Source organism: Prionailurus bengalensis, chromosome D1 (assembly GCF_016509475.1).
Source record: "Prionailurus bengalensis isolate Pbe53 chromosome D1, Fcat_Pben_1.1_paternal_pri, whole genome shotgun sequence".
In the NCBI taxonomy this organism is placed as follows: domain Eukaryota; kingdom Metazoa; phylum Chordata; class Mammalia; order Carnivora; family Felidae; genus Prionailurus; species Prionailurus bengalensis.
Window position 1 is genome coordinate 114,911,983 of NC_057346.1, and position 23,873 is coordinate 114,935,855.

Sequence of the window (23,873 nt, forward strand, 5' to 3'; positions counted from 1 at the left end):
GTGAGGGGACATCCAGGGTGTGAGGGGACATCCGGGGTGTGAGGGGACATCTGGGGTTGTGAGGGGACATCCGGGGGTGAGGGGACATCCAGGGTGTGAGGGGACATCCGGGGTGTGAGGGGACATCTGGGGTTGTGAGGGGACATCCGGGGGTGAGGGGACATCCAGGGTGTGAGGGGACATCCGGGGTGTGAGGGGACATCTGGGGTTGTGAGGGGACATCTGGGTGTGAGGGGACATCCGGGGTGTGAGGGGACATCTGGGTGTGAGGGGACATCCGGGGTTGTGAGGGGACACCCGGGGTTGTGAGGGGACATCTGGGGTTGTGAGGGGACATCCGGGGGTGAGGGGACATCCAGGGTGTGAGGGGACATCCGGGGTGTGAGGGGACACCTGGGGTTGTGAGGGGACATCCGGGGGTGAGGGGACATCCAGGGTGTGAGGGGACATCTGGGGTGTGAGGGGACATCTGGGGTTGTGAGGGGACATCCGGGGGTGAGGGGACATCTGGGTGTGAGGGGACATCCGGGGTGTGAGGGGACACCCGGGGTTGTGAGGGGACAGCCGGGGTGTGAGGGGACATCCGGGGTTGTGAGGGGACACCCGGGGTTGTGAGGGGACATCCGGGGTTGTGAGGGGACATCCGGGGTGTGAGGGGACATCCGGGGTTGTGAGGGGACATCTGGGGTGTGAGGGGACATCCGGGGTTGTGAGGGGACATCTGGGGTGTGAGGGGACATCTGGGTGTGAGGGGACATACGGGGTTGTGAGGGGACACCCGGGGTTGTGAGGGGACATCCGGGTGCGAGGGGACATCCGGGGTGTGAACGGCCCGTCCGTGGCGTGAGGGGACGGTCTGTGATGTGGGGGAACACCCGGCCTGTGAGGTGATATCCGAGGTGTGAAGGGACACCCCGGGTTGTGAGGGGACATCCGGGGTGTGACGGGACATCCTGGGCCGTGCGAGTAACTGTCCCGCAGTAGGGAGCGGGCCGTCGGGGCCGCCCTCCGCCCCCATCCCCCGCCCCCATCCCCCGCCCCCATCCCCCGCCCCCATCCCCCGCCCCCATCCCCCGCCCCCATCCCCCGCCCCCATCCCCCGCCACGCCCCGCGCCGGCTCCCTGGCTGGGCGGGCCTGGCCTAGAAGCCGCCGGGACTACGCGTCCCAGCAGGCGGCGCGCGCCGCGTCACTTCCGGCGGCGCCCGCGGCGCGCGTGTGGGAGTGTGCGAGCGAGTGTTTACTTCCGGCCGCCGCCGCCGCCGCGGGCTGAGGGCCGAGCGTGTCGGGCGGCGGGCCCCGAGCAGCCATGGACTGGCTCATGGGGTGAGTGGGGCGGCGGGGCAGGCGGGCCGGGGCGGCGGGGCGCGCCGCGGGCGGCACAGGGTCGCGGCGGCGGGCCCGGGCGCGGCGGGCCGGCCGGGCGAGGGGCGTCTCCTCGGGGACGGGGCGGCGGACGGGAGCTGCCGGCCGCGGGGCTGCGGCGGCGGCGGCCGGCCCGGGCGGGACGGACAGGCGCCCGCCCCCGGTGACCAGCGCAGGTCCGGCGGCCGCGGCTCGCCGCTGGGCGGGGGAGGGGGGAGGGGTTGGGGGAGCGGCCGGGGCTGCTCTCGCCGGCCGCCGCGGGGAGCCGGCCGTGGAAGAAAGAAGTGTGTCGCCGGCCGGGGACGCTCCGCGGGGGAGGGGGCGGCGGGCACAGCGGGTCCCCCCCCCCCCGCCGCCGCGCCCCCGTGCTGGCGCGTCCGCCGGCGGCGGGGCCCGGGCGGCGGGGGCCGGAGGGCGGGGTGCGGAGCAGGGCGGTCCGGGAGGCGGCGGCGGCGGCGGCGGCGGCACGCTGGCCTTCCGTCCCGCCGGCCCTGCGCGCGGCTGGAAACCCGGGAAGCACAGCGTGGCGTCGCGTCCAGAAGTTGCTCTCCCCGAAGCGAGCTAGGGTGAAAACTTTTTTGTTGTTGAGGAACGAGAGGGGCGGGTACTTTTCCCCCGGTGGCGCGGCCCTCGTGCGCCCCCCCCCCCCCCGCCCCGCCGCCCCCGGGGGCTGGGCTGGCAGCGCGCAGGTGGGGGTGCCCGGCCGACCCCGCAGACCCGGCGGGGGGGGGGGGGGGCGAATGGTCTTCGGGTCCGGGTCCGCGCAGGGCCGGGGGTGGCCGCGCGGGCCAGTGACGGGGAGACCGGCGGAGGTGGGCACGGGAGGGATGGATCCAGAGGCCAAAGAGAAGTGCGAGCTCGGCAGGGGAAGGCCTGGGCCCAGAGGGCAGGGCTGGGACCGCCGTGGGGCGGGGGCGCCCCGCTGGCCGCCTGGACAGGCCGGCCTCCGTCCTGCGCCCGCTGCTTGGCGGCGGTGTGCCTTCACGCCGTCAGGTCACGTCTCCAGACCTGCTTTTCTAACGCCGCCCGGGACCCGGAAAGGGCAGCAGCGCTCGCGGGCCAGGTCCGGGGAGGTAGACCGAGGCGGCGGCGAAGAGCGCTTGGCGCGGGGCTGGGCACTGGCGACCGTGGGCTGCCGGCAGGACGGGGATGCGCTTTGTGGGGGGCCTTTGTACCGCACAGGCGCGGAGGGTCGAGGGCAGGCGGCCGCGTTCGCTTATTTGGACCCTCGGACGCTCTCTGCGTGGATAGGCCGCCCCGCGGCGCTTCGGGGAGTGGACGGCTGATGGGCCGAGTTGACTTCCCGGCGCCGCGGCCGCAGGGCCGGTCCGAGCGTGGGGTTGTGGAGGGAGCGGCCGACTGTCTCGTGGTCTGCGTGGGATCGCTCGGCGCGCCGGCCCACACGGAGCGGGTCCTCCGTGCTGAACACCCGCCGGCAGGCGGTCTTTTCAACCGAGTTCCGCGCTTTGTGCCCCTTGGGTCGTCGCGGCCAACGCCCGGAAGCTGACCCCAGTGAGGCTAACCGGGCACTGTTCTCGAGGCCCTGGGCGAGACTGCAGCCGGGGCGGGGGCGCAGTAGGGTCAGCGGAGCCCTGGCCTGCTGGGTCCACGTGCCGCAGGAAGACCGCGCTGAAAGGGACGGGGCCTTAGGAAGGGCAGGAGCGTTTCCTGCCGCCTGGCCGTGAGACCGGCGGTTCCGAGAGGACGCTAGAGGTCTCGGCAGAGGGACTCGGCTGGGGCTGGTTATCTGTGCGTGTGCGTTTTCGGTTTAGTGGATTCACAGGCTGTGAATCAGAAGTTCTTCGTCGGTTCCTTAACCGCGGACCTCCCGCCCCCCTAAGGAAAAGTGACGCGGTTTCAGTTGTCACGCAGTGACGTCCCTCCAGAGCTGGTCATCCTAGGACGTGAGAGCTGGGAGGGCCCGGTGCCCTCTGCCCCTCCCGCACGTTGACTGGGCACCTGCTGTGGGAAAGGAGGATGCCGAGGCCTTGGCTTTCCAGCTGCAGAGGGAGTGAGCAGCCCGGACCCCAGGTGGCCCTCCCGCTGGTCTCCCCTGGAGGTGAGCCCGCCCACGGCGCGTGAAGAAGCCTGTCCTGCCAGGCACCTTCTGCGCGCTCAGTGCCGGGGCTTTAGTTGCCCGTCGGGCCTTTCTCTGCTTTTCAACCTGGAAGAGTTGAGGAACTGTGGTATTTTTTACCGTTCCTTGATATTTTTCTTAATTCACACCATTATCAACCAGCCAGTCTGAACTACAGTTCTCTTCTTATGTTTTAAACGGTCTTTCTTCTTTTTTAAGAACGTTTCTTTGCCATGGTTCATCTCGGGTGACAAAGCGTGGACTCAACTGTAGCGGCAAGCACCGCTCCCGCCCTCTGTGCTGGCAGCTGTCACGGGCGGAGCAGCCAACGGACGTACTTGTCTGTCACAGAAAGTGCGCTGCTGACTAACACCGGCGGCCTTATCTGAGGAAAGGGAGGTCTTGCCGGAAAGCTGCCGCGGGAAGTTGAGAACAACGCCAGCGTGTCACGACTTGCCGTCGGAGTTCGCTGGGACTCAGCTTGGAGGAGAGTTTTGCGATGCGTAGCTTGCCTCCGTGTGTTTTACTGCACGTTTCCTCTGCTCGGCGTGGAGCTGGCTCGTGAGCTAGGTGTACAGTAACTTTTCTTTCCTTTTTCAAAGAGTAATTTCTGACTTGAGAAGGGTCGCCGCTTCTCGTGTGGCTGCCTCTTAAGTCCTTGGCGATCTCCGTCCTGGACAGTTGATGACGGGGGAGGAAGCGCGCCCCAGAAGAGACGCTGCGTGAGCTACGTCAGACTCCGCGTGGTCCCAGACAGTGAGGAGCCCTACACATAGTGGGGGGTGGCTTGGGGGAAAACTTTTGGCTTAACTGGCAGTGACGGGCATTTGTGAGCAGACAGTAAGAGTGCAGTTTAGTTTTTACCCAACAGAAAGCACAGTCCAGAAGCTTCTGAGTATCTGGGAATGTAGAAGAGGAAATGCACTTCCTCCCACTTCTGAGTGGGGGGAGCGCCTCAGCCCTCCCCGCTGGTCGTGGGCGAGGCCGACGGGGTGAAGTTTGCAGGGACATGCCCGCCCTCCACCCTGCAGACTGGGCCCGGAGCCAGGGCAGGGGCAGGCGCACGCCAGCCCCCTTCCTGGGGCTGTGGCCGCCCTGTTGTTCTTCGAGCGGCGGATGAGGTGGGTGACGTCCGTAGCTCAGAGCTCTCCGGCTCTGGCAGGAGATCCGCCTCTGGTGTTGGCAGTTTAACGCAGACCACGACGGAAGTTGGCGCTCCTGGTCAGCCAGCAGGCATTTCTAGATGGCCACGGGGCTTTCTGGCCTGTCTGGCTTGGCCTTCGGAATCTTGTGCTCAGTTGAAGGAGATAATTCCCGTGTACGTGTACCTATGCGGGATTTGAATGGGGCGTTGATGACTTTTTCTTTGCACTTTGGCTCATGGGACGACTGGCCTGGGACTGACCACCAGATCTGATCGTGTGGACACCCAGACTGGGCTTGCCTGAGTCGCCAGGCTTTTTTTTTTTTGTTTTAACAGCCTCATCGAGGCGTAATTTACACGGCGTGGAGTTTCCTTGTTTTAAGTGCACAATTGGGTGACTTTCAGTGAAAGCACAGAGCAGTGTAGCCATCAGCACGGCTCGGTATGCCAGTGTTGCCATCGCCCCGAAGGAGCCTCGTGACCATCGGCGGTCACTCCCCTTTCCCAGCCCTGGGTAGTGACTGACTGACTTTCTCTAGATCCGCCTGTTCTGAGCGTCTCCCGTAAGTGGAATCACAACACGTGGTCTCTTGTGGCTCTTCACTTAAGCGTAACGTTTAAAAGTTTGCTCACGTTGTGCGTGGATCAACCATCCGTCCTTTCCACGGCCAGGTGACATTCTGGGGTACGGAGATACGCACACTTGGCTTCTCTGTCGGTGGTCTGGGTTGTTCCCACTGTTGGTCGATCGTGAGTGATGCTGCGGTGACCCAGCCTTTTCTGACAGTGAGTTGGGCCACTTCCTCAGCTGAGGTTACCTTCGGGTCCTGACGGCATCCACTGTCCACTGTGGGCCGGGCCCTGTGCTTCCGAGATCAAGGAGACAGTCTTTGCTTTGTCAGGCTGGGAGAGGAGGGCCGCGGACACTGGTGACCCAGCGTGGAGGGGTGAATGAAGTAGAGCTGGGGTGGGGGGGCCAGGCCGGGAGGGTGGCTCAGAGCAGGGGAGCTCATATGGGGAGATGCGTAGGAATTTTCCAAGCAGAAAGGAAGGACTGTGGCCCGGGCGTGTGCAAAGGCACGGAGGCATCGACGGAAAAGCTGTCTTCCAGCTGGTGACCCCCTCGGAAGCTGTGGTCGTGGAGCTTCCGGGAACGGCCGCGGTACAGACGGCTCCACCTGGGCGGCTGTTTGGGCCCGGGCTTGCTGAACTTCTTGGCTGCGGCCGCTGGTGCGTTCAGATTCCCGTTAACACCAACCCCTTTGTGGGGTGAGCCCGTGCACCTGGGTGCTCTCAGAGGCGCCTCATTTCTCATTTGTCCTCCCGCTTGGGGTATCCCCTGGGAGCTTTGCAGGGAGCGTCCCAGCAGCCGTGCCTCTGCGGGGAGACGGGACGCGCACTCACCAGTGGCGCTGCAGACAGGCTCTGCCGGCGACGGGGGTTGTGGCCTGGGAGGGCCCCGGGCCACCCTGGTGGACGCTGCTCTTCCCACTAGGTGCCACCGCCTGGTGCTTGCTCACCAAGGCCTCTTCCCCAGAACCCAGAAAAGCCAGACAGCACTGGGGGGGGGGGTGGGGAGGGAAGGGGGGGCTGGCTGCCAGGCCTTGTCAGGAGCTGGCGGTGGCTTGGGAGGGGCTCACTTGGTACAACGGGGCTGTTGTTCGCTCTAAGGCCTGCCGTGGGAGGGAGCCGTGTGGTTCGGGAAGGTGGGTGCCGGGGGCCTCGGCGGGGGTGCCTGTGCCGGTGTTCCTGTGGTCGCGGTGTCTCCTGCTTCGTCCTGGGAACCGACGGGCTCTTGGCTTTGTCGTGAATGTGCTCGTGTGGCCTGTGAGGTGCTCGGTGAGGCGCTCTCTGCACTTTTTGGGCACATGGATGCTGGGAGCTCGTCAGGGAGCTGGTCTCGGGCCCCGCCCGTGACTTGTGTGTGTGCCTTTCCTCCCGTCAGTGTCAGCCTGTCCGGAAAAGGAGGTGGTGCATGCTGTTCCTGTCCGACTTGGCAGGAGTGCCGCCCTTCTTTGTCTCCCGTGTTTGTTTTTCTTCCAGGACAGGACTGCTCCTGGCTGGGCACGCCCACCGGCGCCGGGAGCTGCTCTGTAGAGCAGTGCGTGGAGACGTGGACGTAGGAAGAGGCGAAACCAAGGAGTGAACTGTGGAGGCCTAAAGAGGAGAGAGGGAGGTGCTGGGTGGGGTGTCCAGGCCACGTATGAGCTGTGGCACTGTTCCTGTGTAGAGCCGTGTGGCTTTGGGCGGTGACCGCATTCACGTTGTCACCTTCTGGTTCCTTTCTCTTTGAAGACGGTTTCCTCTGCTAGCTCGAGAGAGCTGACAGTGCACGGCTGCTGGGGTGGGACATACTCTCCTCCTTCCTGCAGCTGTTCCTGGGCACATCCCTGGGAGAGCGGGGTGTGTGGTTACAACCTGTCGCACCTTTTTGTTTGTTCGTTTGCTTGTTGGGGATGTCGTTGCTAAGTTGGGTCATGGTGGTGACTTTTGGTGTTAGTTGAGCATTTCTGTGTAGGGCGAGGGCAGGGAGCTCCCGTAGGGGCACGCACCTTCTCCCCCAGAAGGCAGGCTGACCGTTGGCAAGCAGGGAGGTGTGCCCTCGTTCCCCTTAGGGTCAGGGGACCTCTCCCCTCCAGCCTTTGCACCAGGCTGGCCCTGGGCTGGCAGACTGTTCTCTCCCAGAGAACGGCGCCTCTGGAGTCCCGTGGTCTCGGGGCTCGGCCTGCACTGCCCGTGCTCACCAAAGTGGCCAGCCCCCCCACTTCACTGGCTGTGTCCTTCAAGGCCAGCCGGGAGACCCTCCCCAACCCCAAACGGCTTACTGGTCTGACCCCCAGCAGTGATGTGGGTGGCTTAGCCAGGTTGTGGATGTGTGGCCCACATCCAGTCCTGGGGTCCAGTGGACTTGGCCCCATCGTGCCAGGTAAATGTGTCTCTTTTCTTGGGCCTTGGGTGGTGTCTGTTGCTGTGAAAGCAACCCCAGAACTTAGTGGCTCCGAACAAGGACCACCATTTCTCTCAACTCTGGGTTGATGGGTGGGGCCTCAGTTTCCCCATATGGCCTCTCTGCATGTGGACTCTGGAGCAGCATTCTCAAACTTTTTGGTCTCAGGCTCCCCTTACGTTCTTAAAAATTATTGGGTTTCGGGGTGCCTCCGTCGGTTAAGTGTCTGACTTTGGCTCAGGTCACGATCTCACGGTTTGTGAGTTCAAGCCCCGTGTCGGGCTCAGTGCTGACAGTTCGGAGCCTGGAGCCTGCTTCGGATTTGGTGCCTCCCTCTGTCTCTGTCCCTCCCCTGCTCGTGCTCTGTCTCTCAAAAATAAATAAACCTTGAAAAAAAATGATTGGATTTATATGGGTTGTAGCTAACAATATTTACGTATTAGCAAATAAAATAAATTTACGATATTCTTTAATTCACTTGAAGAGAATAGTGAACCCAGTGTATGTCAACGTAAGTTGTTTTCAATTAAAAAGTAACTATATTTTGCAGAATACAAAGCACGAGAAGAATGACCCAACTTTTTGCAAATCTCATGAGCTGGATCCCTATATCTCCTTTTGGGTTCGTTCCGTTATAATCTTACAAGTCACGTAGCTTCTGGAAAGCTCCGCTGTACACGGGTGAGAGAATGGGACTGAGAGGCAAGTACCGTCTTCAGGTTGTCACGAGAAGAGCTTTAACCGTGGCCCCCCAGGTCACACTTCAAGCACCGTGACAGGGGCTCTCTACGTGGCCTTGCTGCAGCAGGAGAGCCACGGTGGAAGCTGTCAGCAGACGAGTGTCGGCTCTGCTGTGTCGGTCAGACAAGTCACAGGGCCACCCAGATATGGTGGGAGGGGACAGACTCTCCCTCCCGAAGGGGGGGGGGGCACGTGTGGGGAAGGGGAGGGCTGCCGGCAGCCCCATCTGCAGACCAGGGGGCATGGGAACGTTAGGCCGGTTATTGCTGGAAGTCCGGTATCCGGGTGCACGGGCCGCTGTCCTGCAGAGGTGCTGAGCCCGTGTGGCCCCGGGGCAGCTGCCTCAGGTGTGAGTCCTGGCGCCACAGCTTGTTTAGGGCCCCGGAGCCTCTGTTTCTTCATCTGCGACACGGCCTGAGTCGTCATCTTCCTGGCAGCGCTCGGGGGGTTTTGTGAGGCGTCCGCGTGTGGTGTGGGTGCACCTCAGGCAGCTGTTGTAGGGAACCCCCCTCCCCCAGCTGAGACGGGGCTTAGCACCGGCCGGGTCTGAGAACTCATTTCCGGGCCTGCACTTTCTTCCTGGAGACCTGGGGGTGGGCTGGTGTGCGAGCGGTCCCTGCCCTGCCCGCCCCCGGCCTTGGTGCCAGCTATGGTGGCCAGTGTGGGAGCGGTCCCGTCCTGCCCCCCCACCCCCAACCCCGGGTGCTGGCTGCGGTGGCCGGCATACGTGCTCAGCGCCCCAGGGGGGCCGGGTACACGTGAGGTGCACACGGCTCGCCTTCCTGGCTGCTTCCCTCCTAGCTTGTCTGCCCCGAGAACTTCACCGCACCGCAGCCTCTAGAGCTCCGCTGTCACCTTGCATGTCACCTTGTCCCTATCACCTCTGTCCTGTTCTCGGAGAGCTGCTGTTATGTGCGGTTAGGCCTCGTGTCCCGGTCCCTAGGGAGAGCCCGGTCGGATGAGCACACCATCCTGCGGGTACGGCTGCTCTTGGGACTGCAAGGTCGGCACCTGGAGCGTGACCCCGGGGTCCTGTGGCGGGTCCGGCTCTCAGGGCGACCGTGGGCAGAGGGCGAGGGTTCGGGGGCTCGGTGCTCTCTGGAGACTGCCTGACCCCATCCCCGAGCAGAGAGTGCCTTCCGCCTGTGACCTGCCGGTTCCCGGTCCCACAGGGCCTGAGCGGGGGCGGATGTCATCCCGCCACGCTTGCCTTCCCTGCCAGATACCAGCGCCTCTGCTGACACAACCCCAGCGTCGTCAGAAGGGCGCCGGCATGCCCCGTTTGCCGTCTCCTGCCTCCACCTTTGTGCCGTGGGGGTTGCCGGCTCATCCCTCTCATTCCGTGCCCCATGCCTGTCCTGACACCGTCACACGCTGGCCCGCACAGGATGCCGTGGCACCGGGTAGCGACGGCGGACCGTGGCCTTTGTGATCGATGACGCGGGTGCTGTGGCCGCTTCTTCCCTGTGCTCTACCGCTTTCTTGGTTGTGAGCATGTTCCTGCTGCCAAAGAGGGGAGGCTGAGAGGGCGCTGGCCTCACTGAGAGCGGCTTTTCGCCACCCTGCCGTTTGAGAGGAGCACGCCTGCCCCCCGCTTGTTCACGTTTCCCTCCGTCCGGGCTCCCCACGGCCATTGTGCCCACTATTTTCCCCATAGCGGACTCCTCATTTCCTTCTCCTGCTGCCCCCCTCTGGGGGCAGCCGCCCTCCGCCCTCCGGGCCCTCCACAGGTGGACTCTTGTCACACTTCCCTCCTGGGCTGGGGGGCCGTGCCAGGTCCTCCCCACCTCCTGTGCCGCCCCAGCGCTGAGACCCTGCCTCTTGCCCTCACTCAGCTCTCCCCCTGTGCCTTTCGTTCTCCACCCTCTGTCCCCCCCCCCCCCCCGCCTTCCTCCCCATCCCCCACCACCACTTCCCTTCTTTCCCTTCATGTCTGGGCCTGGTGGGGGGCAGTCCCAGGGCAAGGCAGTAAGGTTCAGCAGCAGAGGCCGTGGCCCGTGGCCCTGCCTATCCACGGGCAGCCCCTAAAAGGAGACGCCTGCTTTAGCGTGAGCGACGTGCCTCCGTGGCGTGTCTGATCCTGAGTGAGCAGCCCGTGGTCCGTGGCTGGGCTCCATCAGCTGGGCTCCATCTGGGGGAGCACTTGAACTGAGCCCGCTTCGGGATGCACGAGGGGTATACATGACCTGAGGTTAGGCTTATCTCTAAACCCGGGTGGCCACTTCTCCAGCCGTGGAACAAAGGAGCAGGCCCAGCCCCGCGAGGCCAGCAGCACAGAAGTAGCCGCCGTATTCCTGGCAGTTTGGGAAAAGGTGGTGGCTTTCAGAGTGCTTGTTCCTTCTTCCTGTCTGCCCCTCCCTGGGCAGGCCTTTGAGGGGGCCATGGGGACACTGGCCTCAGCTTGGTGCTTCAGTTGCTGTCAGTCAGGTGATTTGGCGAGACCCGGGGCCACCCCAGCTACACTCCATGGGACGGAGGCTGTCTCCCTCGTAGAACACACGTGGCCCGTCAGCATAGGACGCAGAGCCAACGGCAAGTTCCATGGCTGTAGGGCCCCGGATCCCCTGCTCAGAGCCTGTCGGCTTGGTCCAGCCTACCAGGTGGGCTCTGGCTTCTATATACATGAATGTGGCCCCTTTGGCCCGTCCTGTGCATCCCTCGGGAACTGCGCTGTCGTGGAGGATAGAGGATGACCAGGCATTATCACCAGCCCCAGCTGCTCGTTAAGTAGACGCTTCCAAAACAGATACGCCTCCGGGCTGCGGCTGTTTTTAAGGCTGTTCTCTACCTGTTCTCTACCTGTCTCCCCCTTACTGTGAGCCTGAGGTGCTAGGACAGCTGGGGGGAGAAGGGGGCTGACTGGGAGTCGCTTCCTGTGGTGTAGGTGGGCTGCTTGTGGCCCGTGTCCTTGAGGGCACGCAGCCTGGTGTCTCTCTGGAGGCAGAGCCAGATTCTCGAATGTGAGCAGCACCTGCCTGGCACAGCATTGGCCCAGTGTGTTGCCACTGCTAGGGTGCTCTGGCCCAGGGATGCCTTTGGGGAGGGGCTGCTCTCTGAACGTCTCATTTAGGAAAAGCGCCTGGGAGGCTTGGGGGTTCCCAGCCTGCCCCCAGCCTGTTCCATTCAGCAGGATGTGAGTGCCCTGGCCTCAACCCCAGGCCACCAGCCAGCCTCAACGGAGGCCTCAGAGTGAAAGGGAAGGGAGACCCTGAACTGCAGAGGACACACAGTTGGTCACCAGAGGGGAGGGACGGGATGGGGATCAGGGAGGGCACTTGTGATGAGCGCAGGGCCACGTGTGGAAGTGCGGAATCACTCGATTGTACACCTGAAACTAACATTACGCGGTGTGTTAACTGGGGTTTAAATAAAAACTTTAAAAAAGGGAAAGGGGGAAACGCCAGGCAGCAGGCTTCAGAGGGCGCAGCCTTCCCCTCCGACCTTCAGACTGCCCAGCCTTCCCCTCTGACCTTCAGAGCGCGTAGCCTTCCCCTCTGACCTTCAGAGGGAGCAGCCTTACCCCCTGACCTTCAGTATGTCCAGCCTTCCCCTCTGACCTTCAGAGAGCGTAGCCTTCCCCCCTGACCTTCAGAGTGCACAGCCTTCCCCCCCTGACCTTCAGAGCGCATAGCCTTCCCCTCTGACCTTCAGTACGTGCAGCCTTCCCCCCCGACCTCCAGAGCACCTAGCCTTCCCCCCTGACAGTTGTACAGCGGCTTTAGAAGCCTCAACCAGCCCCTGCGGCAGGCCTCCCCTTGGGGTGGTTCACCCATTGAGTCACACTGTCTGTTTAGCCCTGGCTCATCAAAGCAGACCCCTTTGATAGGTTCACAAGGACTGTCTCTAGTTCAGAGAACGGGGGCCCCAGCATAATGTTCCTCAGTAGGGGAGGAGGGATGGGGTACATGGGAGGTGATGTTTACTGAATGGGGTCCCTGGGTCTAGCCACGTGGAGGGCACTGCAGGCTGATGGGAGACAGTTGGGTACCCCTGTCACTGCAGCTTTATCTTGGTGGTGCCTTCCTAACAGCTGCTGGGGGCTGGGTGTGCAGGTGTGGGGAGTAGGGGTGGTCCTTACTAAGGTCCCTTATCCTCCTGGGCCTGTTACATTCTTTAGAAGTGGAAGTGATCGGGGCACCTGGGTGGCTCAGTCAGTTAAGCGTCCGACTCTCGGTTTCAGCTCAGGTCATGATCTCACAGTTTCATGGGTTTAAGCCCGACATTGGGCCATGTGCTGATGGTATGGAGCCTGCTTGGGATCCTCTCTCCCTCCCTCTCTTCCTCCCTCTCTCCCTCCCTCTCCCTCCCTCTCCCTCCCCTCTCCCCCCTCCCTCTCTCTCCCTCTCTCTCCCTCTCTCACCCTCTCTCTCCGCCCGTCTCCTACTCACGCTGTCCCTGTCTCTCTCAAAATAAATAAACTTGAAAAAAATGAAAAAAAAAAGTGGGAGTGAGCCATTTTCCTGTCCTTTCTGAGTGGCGGCTGTGGTTATAAATGATGGAGAGTGCCCATGTGGAGTGCCTGGCATTGGGGTGGCCAGTGAGGGCGGGTGAGGGTGGCATTTTTACAAATGTCATTAGTTGTACTGGGAGGAGGGGTGGGACGCTCTGTGCTGGAAGCTCCTGAGACATCCTCAGTCCCTCTGGCTGCTCAGAAGGATGGGCGTGTGCTGTTGGTCCTTTTTCAGACTGATTGCATGTGGTGGCCCAGCGTGGACACTGCAGACACGAGCTGACAGCACCAACTTGGTTTCTGAGCCCGCCAGGCTGTACCTCTGAAGTGTGGGGACTGACTCGCACTCACTTTTGGCCCTCAGAGCCTGGGACACTGGCACATTGAGCAACTGGTCCCTGCGGGAAGCGAGGGCCCATCCTGTCACCCCATCAGCATCCCACAGAGCCGGCCGCCAGTGGTCTCACCTGCTGGGGATGTTTTGGTTGGAGACATTGCAAGGCTTGGGTGGGGGCTTCTGGCCCCTACATCCTGTGGTGCAGGACAGCCTCACAGTAGGAAGGACTCCTCTCCAGGGGCCTTGTATGGTGGAACCAGCCTGGGCCAGGCCAACACCACATGGCTGTAGGGCATGAATCACAGGAGGTGCCCTGAGCAGTTGCGGCCTTGGTCCAGGGCTGCCCCCGTCCTTGACTGCTGTCTCCAGGTGCTGGTGATTGTCAGCCCTGCACATGGGTCGGCAGAAAGGCCTCAGAGCCAGGCCCGAGGGGGCCTGTCATCCCAGAGTGGCTGCACTTCCTGGGCGGTTGGGTTGGGATGCACTGGGGAAATGTGGGATGCATAAAAAGGATTTTGGGTGCCGTGGGGGCCGTCTTGGGGAGCCACCAGAGTAGACATGCGTGCGTCTGTGGTTTCTAGTGGTTGTGCCCTTTTGAGCTAATATCGTGTCACCTGCAGAGAGTGCTCTTGAGGCCCAAGGAGGAGAAGGAGTAGTGGGTTCCAGGTGCAGAGGGGCACTGGGGTGCCGGGCCACCGTGTGGAAGCACGCAGGAAGTGGAGGTCCACTTGGATCTAGGGGTCTAAGGAATTCCAAAATCTCAGTTAAGAACACTCCTGAAGGGTTTCCCGGGGAGAGAGGCAACAGCACCCACTTGCTCACTCACTGCCTTGCGAGCACCACTGTGTATTCCTTTGTGTTTCCTGCTGGTGTGCGAGGGAGCAGAGTGCCTGCTCCCGCGGAACTTGATTTCACAAGTCTGTTGTAGAAATATGAAAATACGGGAAACGTAGAAAACAAAAAGTGAGTGATCCTGCCGCCCAGAGACCGCAGTTAATGCTGGCGTCCTGCTGGGCCGGACTCTCCTGCAGCAGTCAGCAGTCGCCGGCAGGAGATCCTGGTGGCTGCCTGGGGACACTCCATAACTCACGTGGTTCTCTGTGGTTGCGTCTTGAGGATGTCTCCTCCGGGTCGAGTGGTGTTCTGCACACCCTTGCACATCACTCACTGTGCCCGATGTTGGCATTTCCTTGGGTGGAATTCCGGAAGGGGACTGGCGGGCTCCAAGAGCAGGGCCCGCGAGGGTCTCCCTGGAGAGGTTCTGCCCACTCACGTTCCCAACAGCATTAGCAGGCACTCGCCTCTGCTTTGTGGCCAGCTGCCTGTGTTATTCTTTTGTGAGAAATACCTTTGCCGCGTTGACAAGTAGGAAAGGGTGTTTGGTTGGAGCCCGGTTCCTTGAGGGGAGCTGGGGCTGACATTCTCGTGCGCTGGGCCCATGTGTTCTTGGTGAATCCTCGGTGTGCTCTTTGTGTGCTGAGTGGTCTAGCTTTCTTGTGACCGGCCTGGGTTCTGTACATTCTGAGGTACAATGTATACTTAACCAAGTATTAAGATTTTAGAATTCTTAAAGAAACAACAGCAAAGACAGAGCCAGGGAGGTGCTGCAGCCGGCGGGAGTGGGACCACCCCCCGGCCCCCAGTGCCCCATGTCTTGCCGTTTCCCAGGGACATTCATTCTCCAGCAGAGCAGAGAGTGTGTGTGGCCGTGCTGCCCAGACCAGAGAACCCACAGGGGGTCAGGGTGTGCCAGGAGACCAGAATGGTAGCCATGGGACAGCGGACACAGCAGTGTGTGAGCATGTTTGGGCTGTGAGACTGAGCCCCACACCCTCTGCTAGGCAGTTCTGGGGTATAGCCTGGGGAGGGCCATAGGCACAGACCAGAGCTTGGCCCTGTGCCCTGCCCTTTTCCTTCCTGGCTGATGCGTGGGGGGTGATCTCAGCATTCCGTTTTCTTGTGCAGCCTTTATCACCACCACCCCTCCTCATATGCACACGTGCATGCGTTACTGGAACTGTGTGTACCGTTTGGTTTGTTCTCCTGGGAAGACGTTCAGTTCACGTTGGTATCGTGAGCTGTTCAGGAGCCCCTTGCTTGCCGACTGCCTCCTTGGGGCTGAGCTACAGGGGTTATTGAGAAAGCATTGGGGCCAGAGGACAACGTGGAGAGTCCGGAACAGGGCTTTTCAAGATGCCCCTCGAGGAGCACTCATCGTCTGAGATGCTGGATGAGTTTGGGACGCCCTGGCTGAAGTCTGGGGTCGTCTGGGAAGCTCAGTGGTCAGCAGTAGTTTGGGCTGTGAGCAGTCCTAAGGAAGATCACCATATGAGCTGTCTGTACAGCTTGTGGGTCACACTCCCCCCCGCCATAGCCCTCTCCCAGTCCCTCTGCCCCATTTCCTCTTGGCTGTTGGGGTGAATGAACAAAGAAGGGCTGAGAAGGAATCCAGGCGCTGCTGTCCTCACCACCCCCTGCCCTCCCGCCAGCTGATGATGGGCCGCAGAGAGGAATCCTCCTGGGAGGCCTGGTGTCCTCGGGGCGATGCTCCCAAAGTGTGTTTACTTCTTGCTGTGGACTGTGTCATATTCCCTCCTGTGCTGGGTGAACTGTGTGGTGGCCCACAGGGCAGAAGGTGGGCAGGGCCTAAGGCCGCATGAGCTTGTCTGAGAGTCACCGACACGGGCTGTGCAGCTGAGCACCGTGGCTTCAGCAGGAGAACAGAGTGGGCACCTTTGTTGGTCCGGGACAGGGTTCCCTCCCTTCCCTGAGAGGGGTGTTTTGTGCTGCACTGGCTTTCCGCACCTGTGATAAAATACATTACAAGAGCTCCCCTTTCGGGTGGGCTTCATCTTCTCTCCCCAGGCCCCTGGGGAGCCTCTGCCGTACATGGTGTGGTCAGGGAGGAGGCAGCACCGAGGTGTTCTGAGCCTGCCAGTGGGCAGCTGGCGAGGTGAGTGCTGGCGGCAGGCGTGTGTCCCGTAGGCCCTGGCCTCGGTGGGGGGGAGGTGCTGGCACAGAGGCCTGGGTGCTCCTTCGGCGTAACACCTGCAGCTCGGGATCTCGGGCACCGTGACTGCTCCCTGAGCCTCAGCACCCAGGTCACAGCCCCTGCCCTGCAGGACGGTTTGGGCTGGGACGTAGTTTGTAGCAGGTGCCTGGTGGTGGTAGGCATCCGCCTCGTCGTAATCAAGTTTACTGGTTTCAGAGAGATGGATGTGCGAAGCCCCAGAGGGTGCAGAGGCACCAGGGGCACACGGGAGTGCGTCTTATGGGTCACTTTGTAATCACACAGGCTGTCCCTGCTGCCTGCCTCCTGGAAGCAGGGCATCCAGGCTGAGCTCTCTGCTCTGATGTACAGAGGGGACTTGTTTCTGGCTTGCACTGTGGTCTGGGGATGCACGGTTTGCTCCTATGCTGTCAGAATGGAGACCCAGGCCTCAGCCAGCTGGGGTTTCAAAATGCTTTGTAATTAAAATCCTTGTTTTCAAGTACATTCTATTGTTCCTGCTGGGAAGGCCTCCTACCTTTTTGGCTGAAGAAGTGCTGGGCTCAGCTGAGTTCTGTTGAGAGTTCCTGGCATTTGTAATTCATGTAAAAATAAACGTGTTGTCTTGCTGTGACCTTGTGGGCTTTAGTGTACTTCCTCCAAGGCCGGCCGAGTGCACCTGTTGTTCAGTGAAGTGGACTGTCAGCCCTGAGGTGTCGCACTCTGACCCTCTTTACAGGGCTCTGTGAGGAGCAAGGCTGTGGCCCGTGGGCAGTGCTTTCTCCTGGGGGGCCTTTGCACCCTGGACCGTTTTCTCTCATCTGCTGCCTCCTCACTAGGCTCATGGCTTTGGGGAGTAGCCTTAGTGGTTTGCAGGCCCCTGAGGTCCGAGCTGTCACCAGGATGGCGACAGGGCCCTTGGTTTGCCCGAAGAGCTTCCTGTCTCCTGACGTCTGAGCGAGAGTGAGGGCACAGCCCTCTGCCCTCTGGTGGAGCTGGGGCCCAAGGTGGCCTTTGTGGGACTCACATTCCGCTCACCCGGGTTCTAGGGCCCCGCCGAGCCCCTCACCCAGAGTTCCGGCCTGGACCTCTGAGGCCCGGGATGGAGGAGGGGGGATGAGAGGCCTCAGAAGAGGGTCTGTGCCAGGCGGTGCTGTGGCCCAGACCACTCCCTGCCCCACTGACCCTTTCCTGCTGTGTGCCCGGGCCCTGGGCAGTCCCAGGGCAGCCCCCAGGTAGAGACCTCAGGGGTGCTGCAGCGGCTCAGCTTTGTGCTTGCTGTCCTCGCACCTGGCATCTGGCTGTGCCCAGGAGAATTGTTGGCAGCAGCATACCGGCTGAGGGGCCTGAGGGGTCCCGCTGTCCTGTCCCCTGCGGCCTCCCGTTGTGTGCGGCAGGCTCCCTGCTTGTGTGAGCACGGCAGGGACACATGGGTCAGGGCTGACCCACAGCTAGCGCTGGTGGCCAGAGGTGCCACCTTCGCTGTCCCGTAGACTCGCTGCGGCCCCTTCCCACCGCCAGCGTGTGCCTGGGGGCTGGTGTTCAGGTCCTAAGCTGTAGGCGCCCTGCCTGCCTGTGAGGACTGTGCTGCCTTGCCGGCCAGGGCGCTGTCCTGGCATCTGGCTCCCGGTGGCAGCCGGTCCCGCTGCACCTGCGGTGGTGGCCGCATTGTAGGAGCAGGTGCTGCTGTGCGGGACTCGGTGGCTGGGGTTTTCAGTGTCCTGGCCCTGTGCTGACCTGGCAGGGCGGGGACGTCGGCGGTACTTTCTTGGCCTCTGGTAGTCGGCACCTGTAGTGCTAGAGGTGACGAAGGTGCTGGGCTTGGGCTGGCTACCCCCTGGGGGAGCAGGGATGGGACTAGGCGGTGGGAGTGGGGTGTGGTGTAGGGGCCGGAGCCAGGGCTCACAGAGCTGTGGCCTCTGAGTCTCTTCTGATGGCTTGTTTTTAGCCAGATGGTTCAGATGCAGCATCAACATGCAGTACCTGTACGTGTCGCCAGTTGTCCCATTGGTTTTTTTTAAGCTAATTCTGCTGTAACTGGAGTCACAAAGTGCTCCTGGTAACACAGCAGCTGGGAGAACAGTAATCATGGGGCCGTTCTTGCTCTCCGGAGCCAGGTACCCCTGCCAGGAGCCGCCCACAGGGACCCACGGTTTTCCATTTCTTTTGCAGAAGTCCGGGTCCTTTGATCTCTAATACAAACAATATAATGTCCCCTCAAATGACGTTTGCAGGAGTCTAGGGTGAAGATTGCACTCTTTGGCCTGTATGCCGGGGCCTAGGGCCTGTGCCGGGGAGGCCGTGTCCTGGCTGCTCACACACCCTGTGGTTCTGGCTGTAGGCTCGGTCCGGGGGCCAATCTAGACGCCAGGACCTCATCAGGGCCATGGCTTTGCTGGGCTCCCTCCAGGCAGGCCCCAGAGCCCTGGGCTCTCTCAGATACAGGCACCCAGGTGTGGGGTTGGGGGCCGTATGTCCTTATCTTTGACTCCAATCTTCCAAGACCACCAGAGAGCAGATCGTGTCCTACTCCTGCTTAAAAGATACTTTGTCAAATTTCCCATCTCCCTCCAGCTCCCACCCCATGCCCACCCCACGGGTACCTGTTGTATTGCAGCCTGGTCAGCCCCCCGTGTGCCCTCTTCCACTGAGACCCCTGGCCCACGCTCACGCTGTCTCCGTGGCCTGGCGAGTCTCTCGCTGCCTGTTTTCTGAAGAACACGTACACATGGCCAACAGATACAGAAAAAGAAGCACCACGTCACTCATCGTCAGGGAGGTGCACATCAAAACTGCCCTGAGCTGTGACCTCACACCTGCCAGAATGATGATCATAAAAGAGGAGATGACAAGCGTGGGTGAGGAGGGGGGGAGAGGAGCACTGTTGGTGGGGGTGCACGCTGGTGCAGTCGCTGCGGAAAACAGTATGGAGGGTCCTCAAGACGTTAAAAATGGAGCTACCATTTGACCCAGCAGTTTCTCTTCTGGGTATTTAGCCAAACAAAACCATGACCTTGAAGCCACGCGTGTATCCCCGTCGTCGCTGCAGAGTTATTCCCAGCAGTCCAGGTGTGGAAGCAGCCTGTGCAGCTGGCGACAGAGAAATGGGTAAAGAGCGTATGGTAAACAGACACAATGGAATGCCACCCGGCCTTAAAAAAGGAGGAAATCCTGTCATTTGCAACAACATGGAAGACCCTGGGGGGGTATTACGCTAAGTGAAATAAAAGCCTGATGAAGAAAGACAAATACCGCATGGTTTCACTTATCTGGGGAATCTAAAAAAAGAAAGGAAAAGTCAAACTCAGGAGCAGAGTGGTGGAGTAGTGCCAGGGGCTGGGGCAAAGAGGGAGAAGTCAGTAGAAGGACACAATTTCAGGGAAGAAGGATGCTTGTCCTGGCTCCGCCCCTCTTCTTGTTTCTGCCTCCCCGGGGTCCTTGGACAGCACCCCGGGAGTCTCTGGAGCTACCCTGCTGGCCCAGGGCCTTAGGAAGGTGTTGGGAGGCCGAGTCCACCTGCTGGCCCTGCTCTAGGGATGCCGGGGAAGGGGATCCTGTCACAGCAGCTCAGCTTGGCAGTACTCTAACCAGACATGCCAGCTAGCGTGAATATTTGAAAACCACGACTCACACATTTGAGCCAATATAGAGAATAGTGAACCCAACAACGGGGGGGCCACACACCCTCTTTAAGCCCTCATCGAACATTCGCAAACTGACTGAAACCTCGACGGATTTCCGCCAGCTGCAGCCATCCGGTGTATCCTTGGCCTAAGTGGAATCCAGTCAGACGTCAGCAACAAAGGGAAGCTAACTCCCTCTATTTAAAAATTAGGAGACACACTTCTAAGTAACCAGTGGGACAAATAATGATTCAGAATGGAAATTAGGAAATATTATTAGCTGGAAAATAACAGAACCCCACCTGTCAACACCTGTGCGCTGCGGCGAGACGGGAGAGTAGTTCAGAGCCTTGGATGCACGGATCACACATGAAGGAATCACCCAAGGAGTGGCATCCAAGCCCAGAGGAGGCAGTGGAGGGAAGGAAGGCCGCGGCACAGACTGGATCTCCAGCAGAGTCATCAGGGCCAGAGTTTGATGCATTGAACGTATGGATAAAGTGAAAATCTCTGGCAAGACTAATCAAGACAGAAGAAAGAGACGGTCCAGAGAGTCTTTTAGTAATGCATGCCGGGTCAACTGGGTGTCCGTGTGTTAAAAAAAAAAAAAAAAAAAAAAAAAGGAAATCTTGGTCCATACTTCACAGCATACAAAGGAGTTGAGCCGGGAAGAATGTAGGTCTAAAACTTGGAGAGCCTCACGTGCTCACCGAGAGCTTCAGCTGTGCTGAAGTGCACAACACCTAGATTTTGAAAAAAAATAACGTGAAGTGTGGTTTTTGTGTCTGTTGCATATTGAAATGATGATCCTCTGGGCTAAACAAAATATATTAAAATTAATTTCACCTGTTTCCCTTTACCCTTTGTGGTGGCTCCTAGAAAATCTGAAATTTCAGACGTGGCTGGCATTTGTGGCTTGTGGTATGTTTCTCTTGGACAGTGCTGTTCTAGAAGATAACACAGAAGATGCTATTCTTGGCCTTTGGGTGCATAACGGTTTTCCAGAACAGGACCAGGAAGCGCAGATCATGAGGGGGAAGAGAATTTGGTTTATGTTGAACCTAAGGCACTCTGTTCACCAAAGGATACCCCTCGAAGAGTGAAAAGGCCAGCAGCACCCTGGGGAAGTGCGGCACACGTCCCTGACGGCAGGGGCACAGCCAGACCTCGTGGAATAGCAAGAAACAGGCCGGAGACTCACGGAGGAGGGGGGCACACCTGGCCCCCGGACAGAGGCAGAAGTGGGCCGCCCCGGGGCTCTGGGCTGCACGCTGCAGTCCCCACGGCTCTGGCGACTGTCACGTAACCGGGCTGCACATGAACCATCTTTCTTTTTAGCCCGTTTGCCCTCGATGCTTGCGGTGGTGGCCGGGTCGTGTAGGTCAGACCTGCCAGCACTGCCTGTCCGCCTTTCTTTGAATGTGTTTGTTACCGCTCTTTTAAACCCTCCTTCCTCCTAACCCCCACTGCTTTGGAAGCTGTGCACTCACGTCCCTTTCTTTCAGAGGTGTCTCGTGGCACAGAACCAGAGCTTACCAGCATCTGATGCTGCGAGTCGCCCTCTCCGCCTCCCTGCAGCGCCCAGACCTCAGGCCCGCACGCAGTTGCCCTCCCCGGGGCTTCTGCATGCTGCTGACGTGGCTCTTCACGCAGCACGTGTTAACCCCCGGTGTCAGCAGTGTTTTATACGCTTGGCGTTTGTTGAGGTGCACACTTTCTTTCCATCCCATGTCGGGATTTGCCGTTCTCTTTGTGCCTTAGTCCTCCTGGCGTTTGACTTCCTTCCACGGCTGGTTCTTTTCTGCCTGAAAGACGTCCTTTTCATCTGCTTTCTTCAGTGTCGGTACATGGGTGGGTGGCTCCCCATCTTTGTCGGCCTGAAAATGCCTCCAATTTGCCTTGTGTTCTCACTGCACAGAGCAGTTTTGCTCGGCTTTCTTTCAGCCCATTTAGGTGTCTGGCCACTGGCTTCTGGCTTCTAGAAGCCACCTGTCAGGTAAACTCTTCTCCTTTGGAGGTGATCTGCTCCCCCTTCCACCCTCCCCCCCCACCCCCAATACTGTTTACTTTTTATTTGCAGTAATTTCAAAGTTAGAGGAGTTGCAGAAAATAGTTTCAGTAATTCCTGTATACTCCACCCACATTCCCTAGCGTTAAACTTCTCATGTTTGCTCTGTCATTCTCTCCTCCCCCCACGTATATATTTTTTTCTTAACGGTTTGCGAGTGACCTGCCCCTTTAACCCAAAATAGGACAGAGCATATTTTTGTGGGAAGGTGCTCGGCTGCACTGCACTAGAAGACGCAGCGAAGGAGTCCGCTGCCTCTGCCCTGCTCTGTATAGCTTAGAAATAGGATCCGAAGTCACTGGATGAGAGCCACAGGGAAGGGAGAAGGCAGAGGTGAGGACGATGTGGTATCAGGGTAGGAAACAGAACATCGGGCTTGCCAGCTTCTGAGGCCCATTGCAGCAGAGGCAGGGCAGGGGCGGAGCCTGGAGGGCCAGGTCTCCAGGGGTCGCCGGGCTGGTGTGCCCTCTGGAAGCCCCACTTCCACAGAGGCGCATGTCTGCCCTCCAGCTCCCAAGGCCACGGAGAGCAGCCCTTCCCTGGCGGCAGGGAAAACAGAATGGATGGGACATGTGGGGAAGTCTGGTGACTGACAGGTTAGAGGCAGAGTAAGACACAAAGCAGTCAGTGTTCCCCAAATACGTACATTTGTTGTATTTTGTAGGATTTTGTGTCCAGCTTCTCGGAAAGAACGTCAGGTCTTCTCTGCTCCTCATCTGCAGCCATCGTTCTTGCTTTTGCGTTGGTGACACCCCTCCCCTAATTGTGAGGTTGGAGATGCCCCATCTGCGGAGAGCAAAGTCTGTGGAAGGAGTTGGTTGGTATTTTCTAGAGCCTGTCTGTGCTCCGGTGAGCTAGCTTCCTTTTCCAGCACGACCTCAGGTGAACCTGGGCTCTGGCATACCTTGGTAAAACAGATCTGCTCTTTTGTCACGAGGCCCATGCTAATCCCTGCAGTGTCCCCCGGCAGGTTCCAGAACTCTAGCTGGGCCCTACCAGTCGCCTCTCCCCTCTCCTGGTGCAGCCTCTCGGTCAGTGCCACAGCCTGACTTTTCACTTCTCCACCGAGGTGGCAGATGCTGCCCGGGACAGAAATGTGCCAGGTCCCAGCCCCAGTCTCTTGCCCCGGTCCCTCGGTGTGCGGAGTTCCCTCCAGCCTCTGTTCCTTTCTGTTGGCTCTACTCGCTGACCATCCCCTTGGAGGCAGGGCAGTGAATCCTTGGGTGCTGTGTCCCGGGGTCTCCGGGGCTGGCCTGGGCAGGTGCCCGGTGATGTGTGTTCGGTGGGTGCAGAGAGCCCCTGTGGCAGGGCCATCTCAGCCTCCTCCACTGCCTTTGCCCAGCCTCTTGCCGGCACCCCAGAGAGGACAGGCCTGGCCATCTCGGTCTTAGAGGGACTCCCGCAAGGACACAGGGCTCCTGGGGCTGGCATCAGCGAGAGAGTCCTGAGGCTGCTTTCTTTGTGCCTCCTGTGTGGGTGGGAGTAAGCCATCCAGTCCACTGCAGTGGTGTTTGAGAGGGTGGAATTGGGGGCATCAAAGCAGCCACTTGGTGTAGGGAGCTGTGGTTTATAGTGAGGCACTTTGGCCTTGCTGCCTCCAGCTCGCTCATCCACCCCAGGTGACTGGAGACGCGGCCCCAAGGTCACGATGCCGGGGGGAGGGAAAAAGACCTGAGCCCCATTGGAGTGGCTGGACAAGGCCCTGTCTGGCTGCTGACCACCTCCTCCTCCCTGGTGCTGGCCCGGCAGAGGGGATGTCTTCCCGGGCCATCCTGGCACGGCGCCTGGTCTGCGTCCACAAAGGCTGATAGGTTCTGGCGGTGGCCATGGGCAGGGAAGGAGTGTGATTCGGAACACATCTGGCATCACAAGTCTGTCTTTGTGCTGGCCAGAAACCCCTCACCCACCCCTTTCAGAGCTCACAGCTTTCGTGTGGTCCCCACTGGCCACGGAAGTTGGAGTTGAGCACATAGTGTCATTTACTTGGTACCTCATTTCTCCTTGTTGGGTGAGAGGGAGAGAGCAGGTGCAAGCCTCACCTTCCTGGGTGTGTGGACACGTTGCTGAAGGCCACATGCCAGTGTCAGGGCAGCCTGGAGTGCAGCACTCTGACCAAAGACCTGTCAACTGCTT

The 23,873-nt window shown here is 60.2% G+C and overlaps 1 protein-coding gene across 1 annotated transcript in view; it reads left to right on the forward strand.

Annotated features, from left to right (window-relative positions):
* Window positions 1-1,211: 1,211 nt before the first annotated feature.
* MOB2 (MOB kinase activator 2) overlaps window positions 1,212-23,873 on the forward strand; it is a 73,932-nt gene continuing 51,270 nt past the window's right edge. Inside the window, exon 1 of the mRNA XM_043582052.1 lies at window positions 1,212-1,325. Within this exon, the coding sequence (XP_043437987.1) occupies window positions 1,309-1,325 (17 nt within the window). The 5' untranslated portion in view covers window positions 1,212-1,308. The remainder of the gene's footprint in view (window positions 1,326-23,873) is intronic.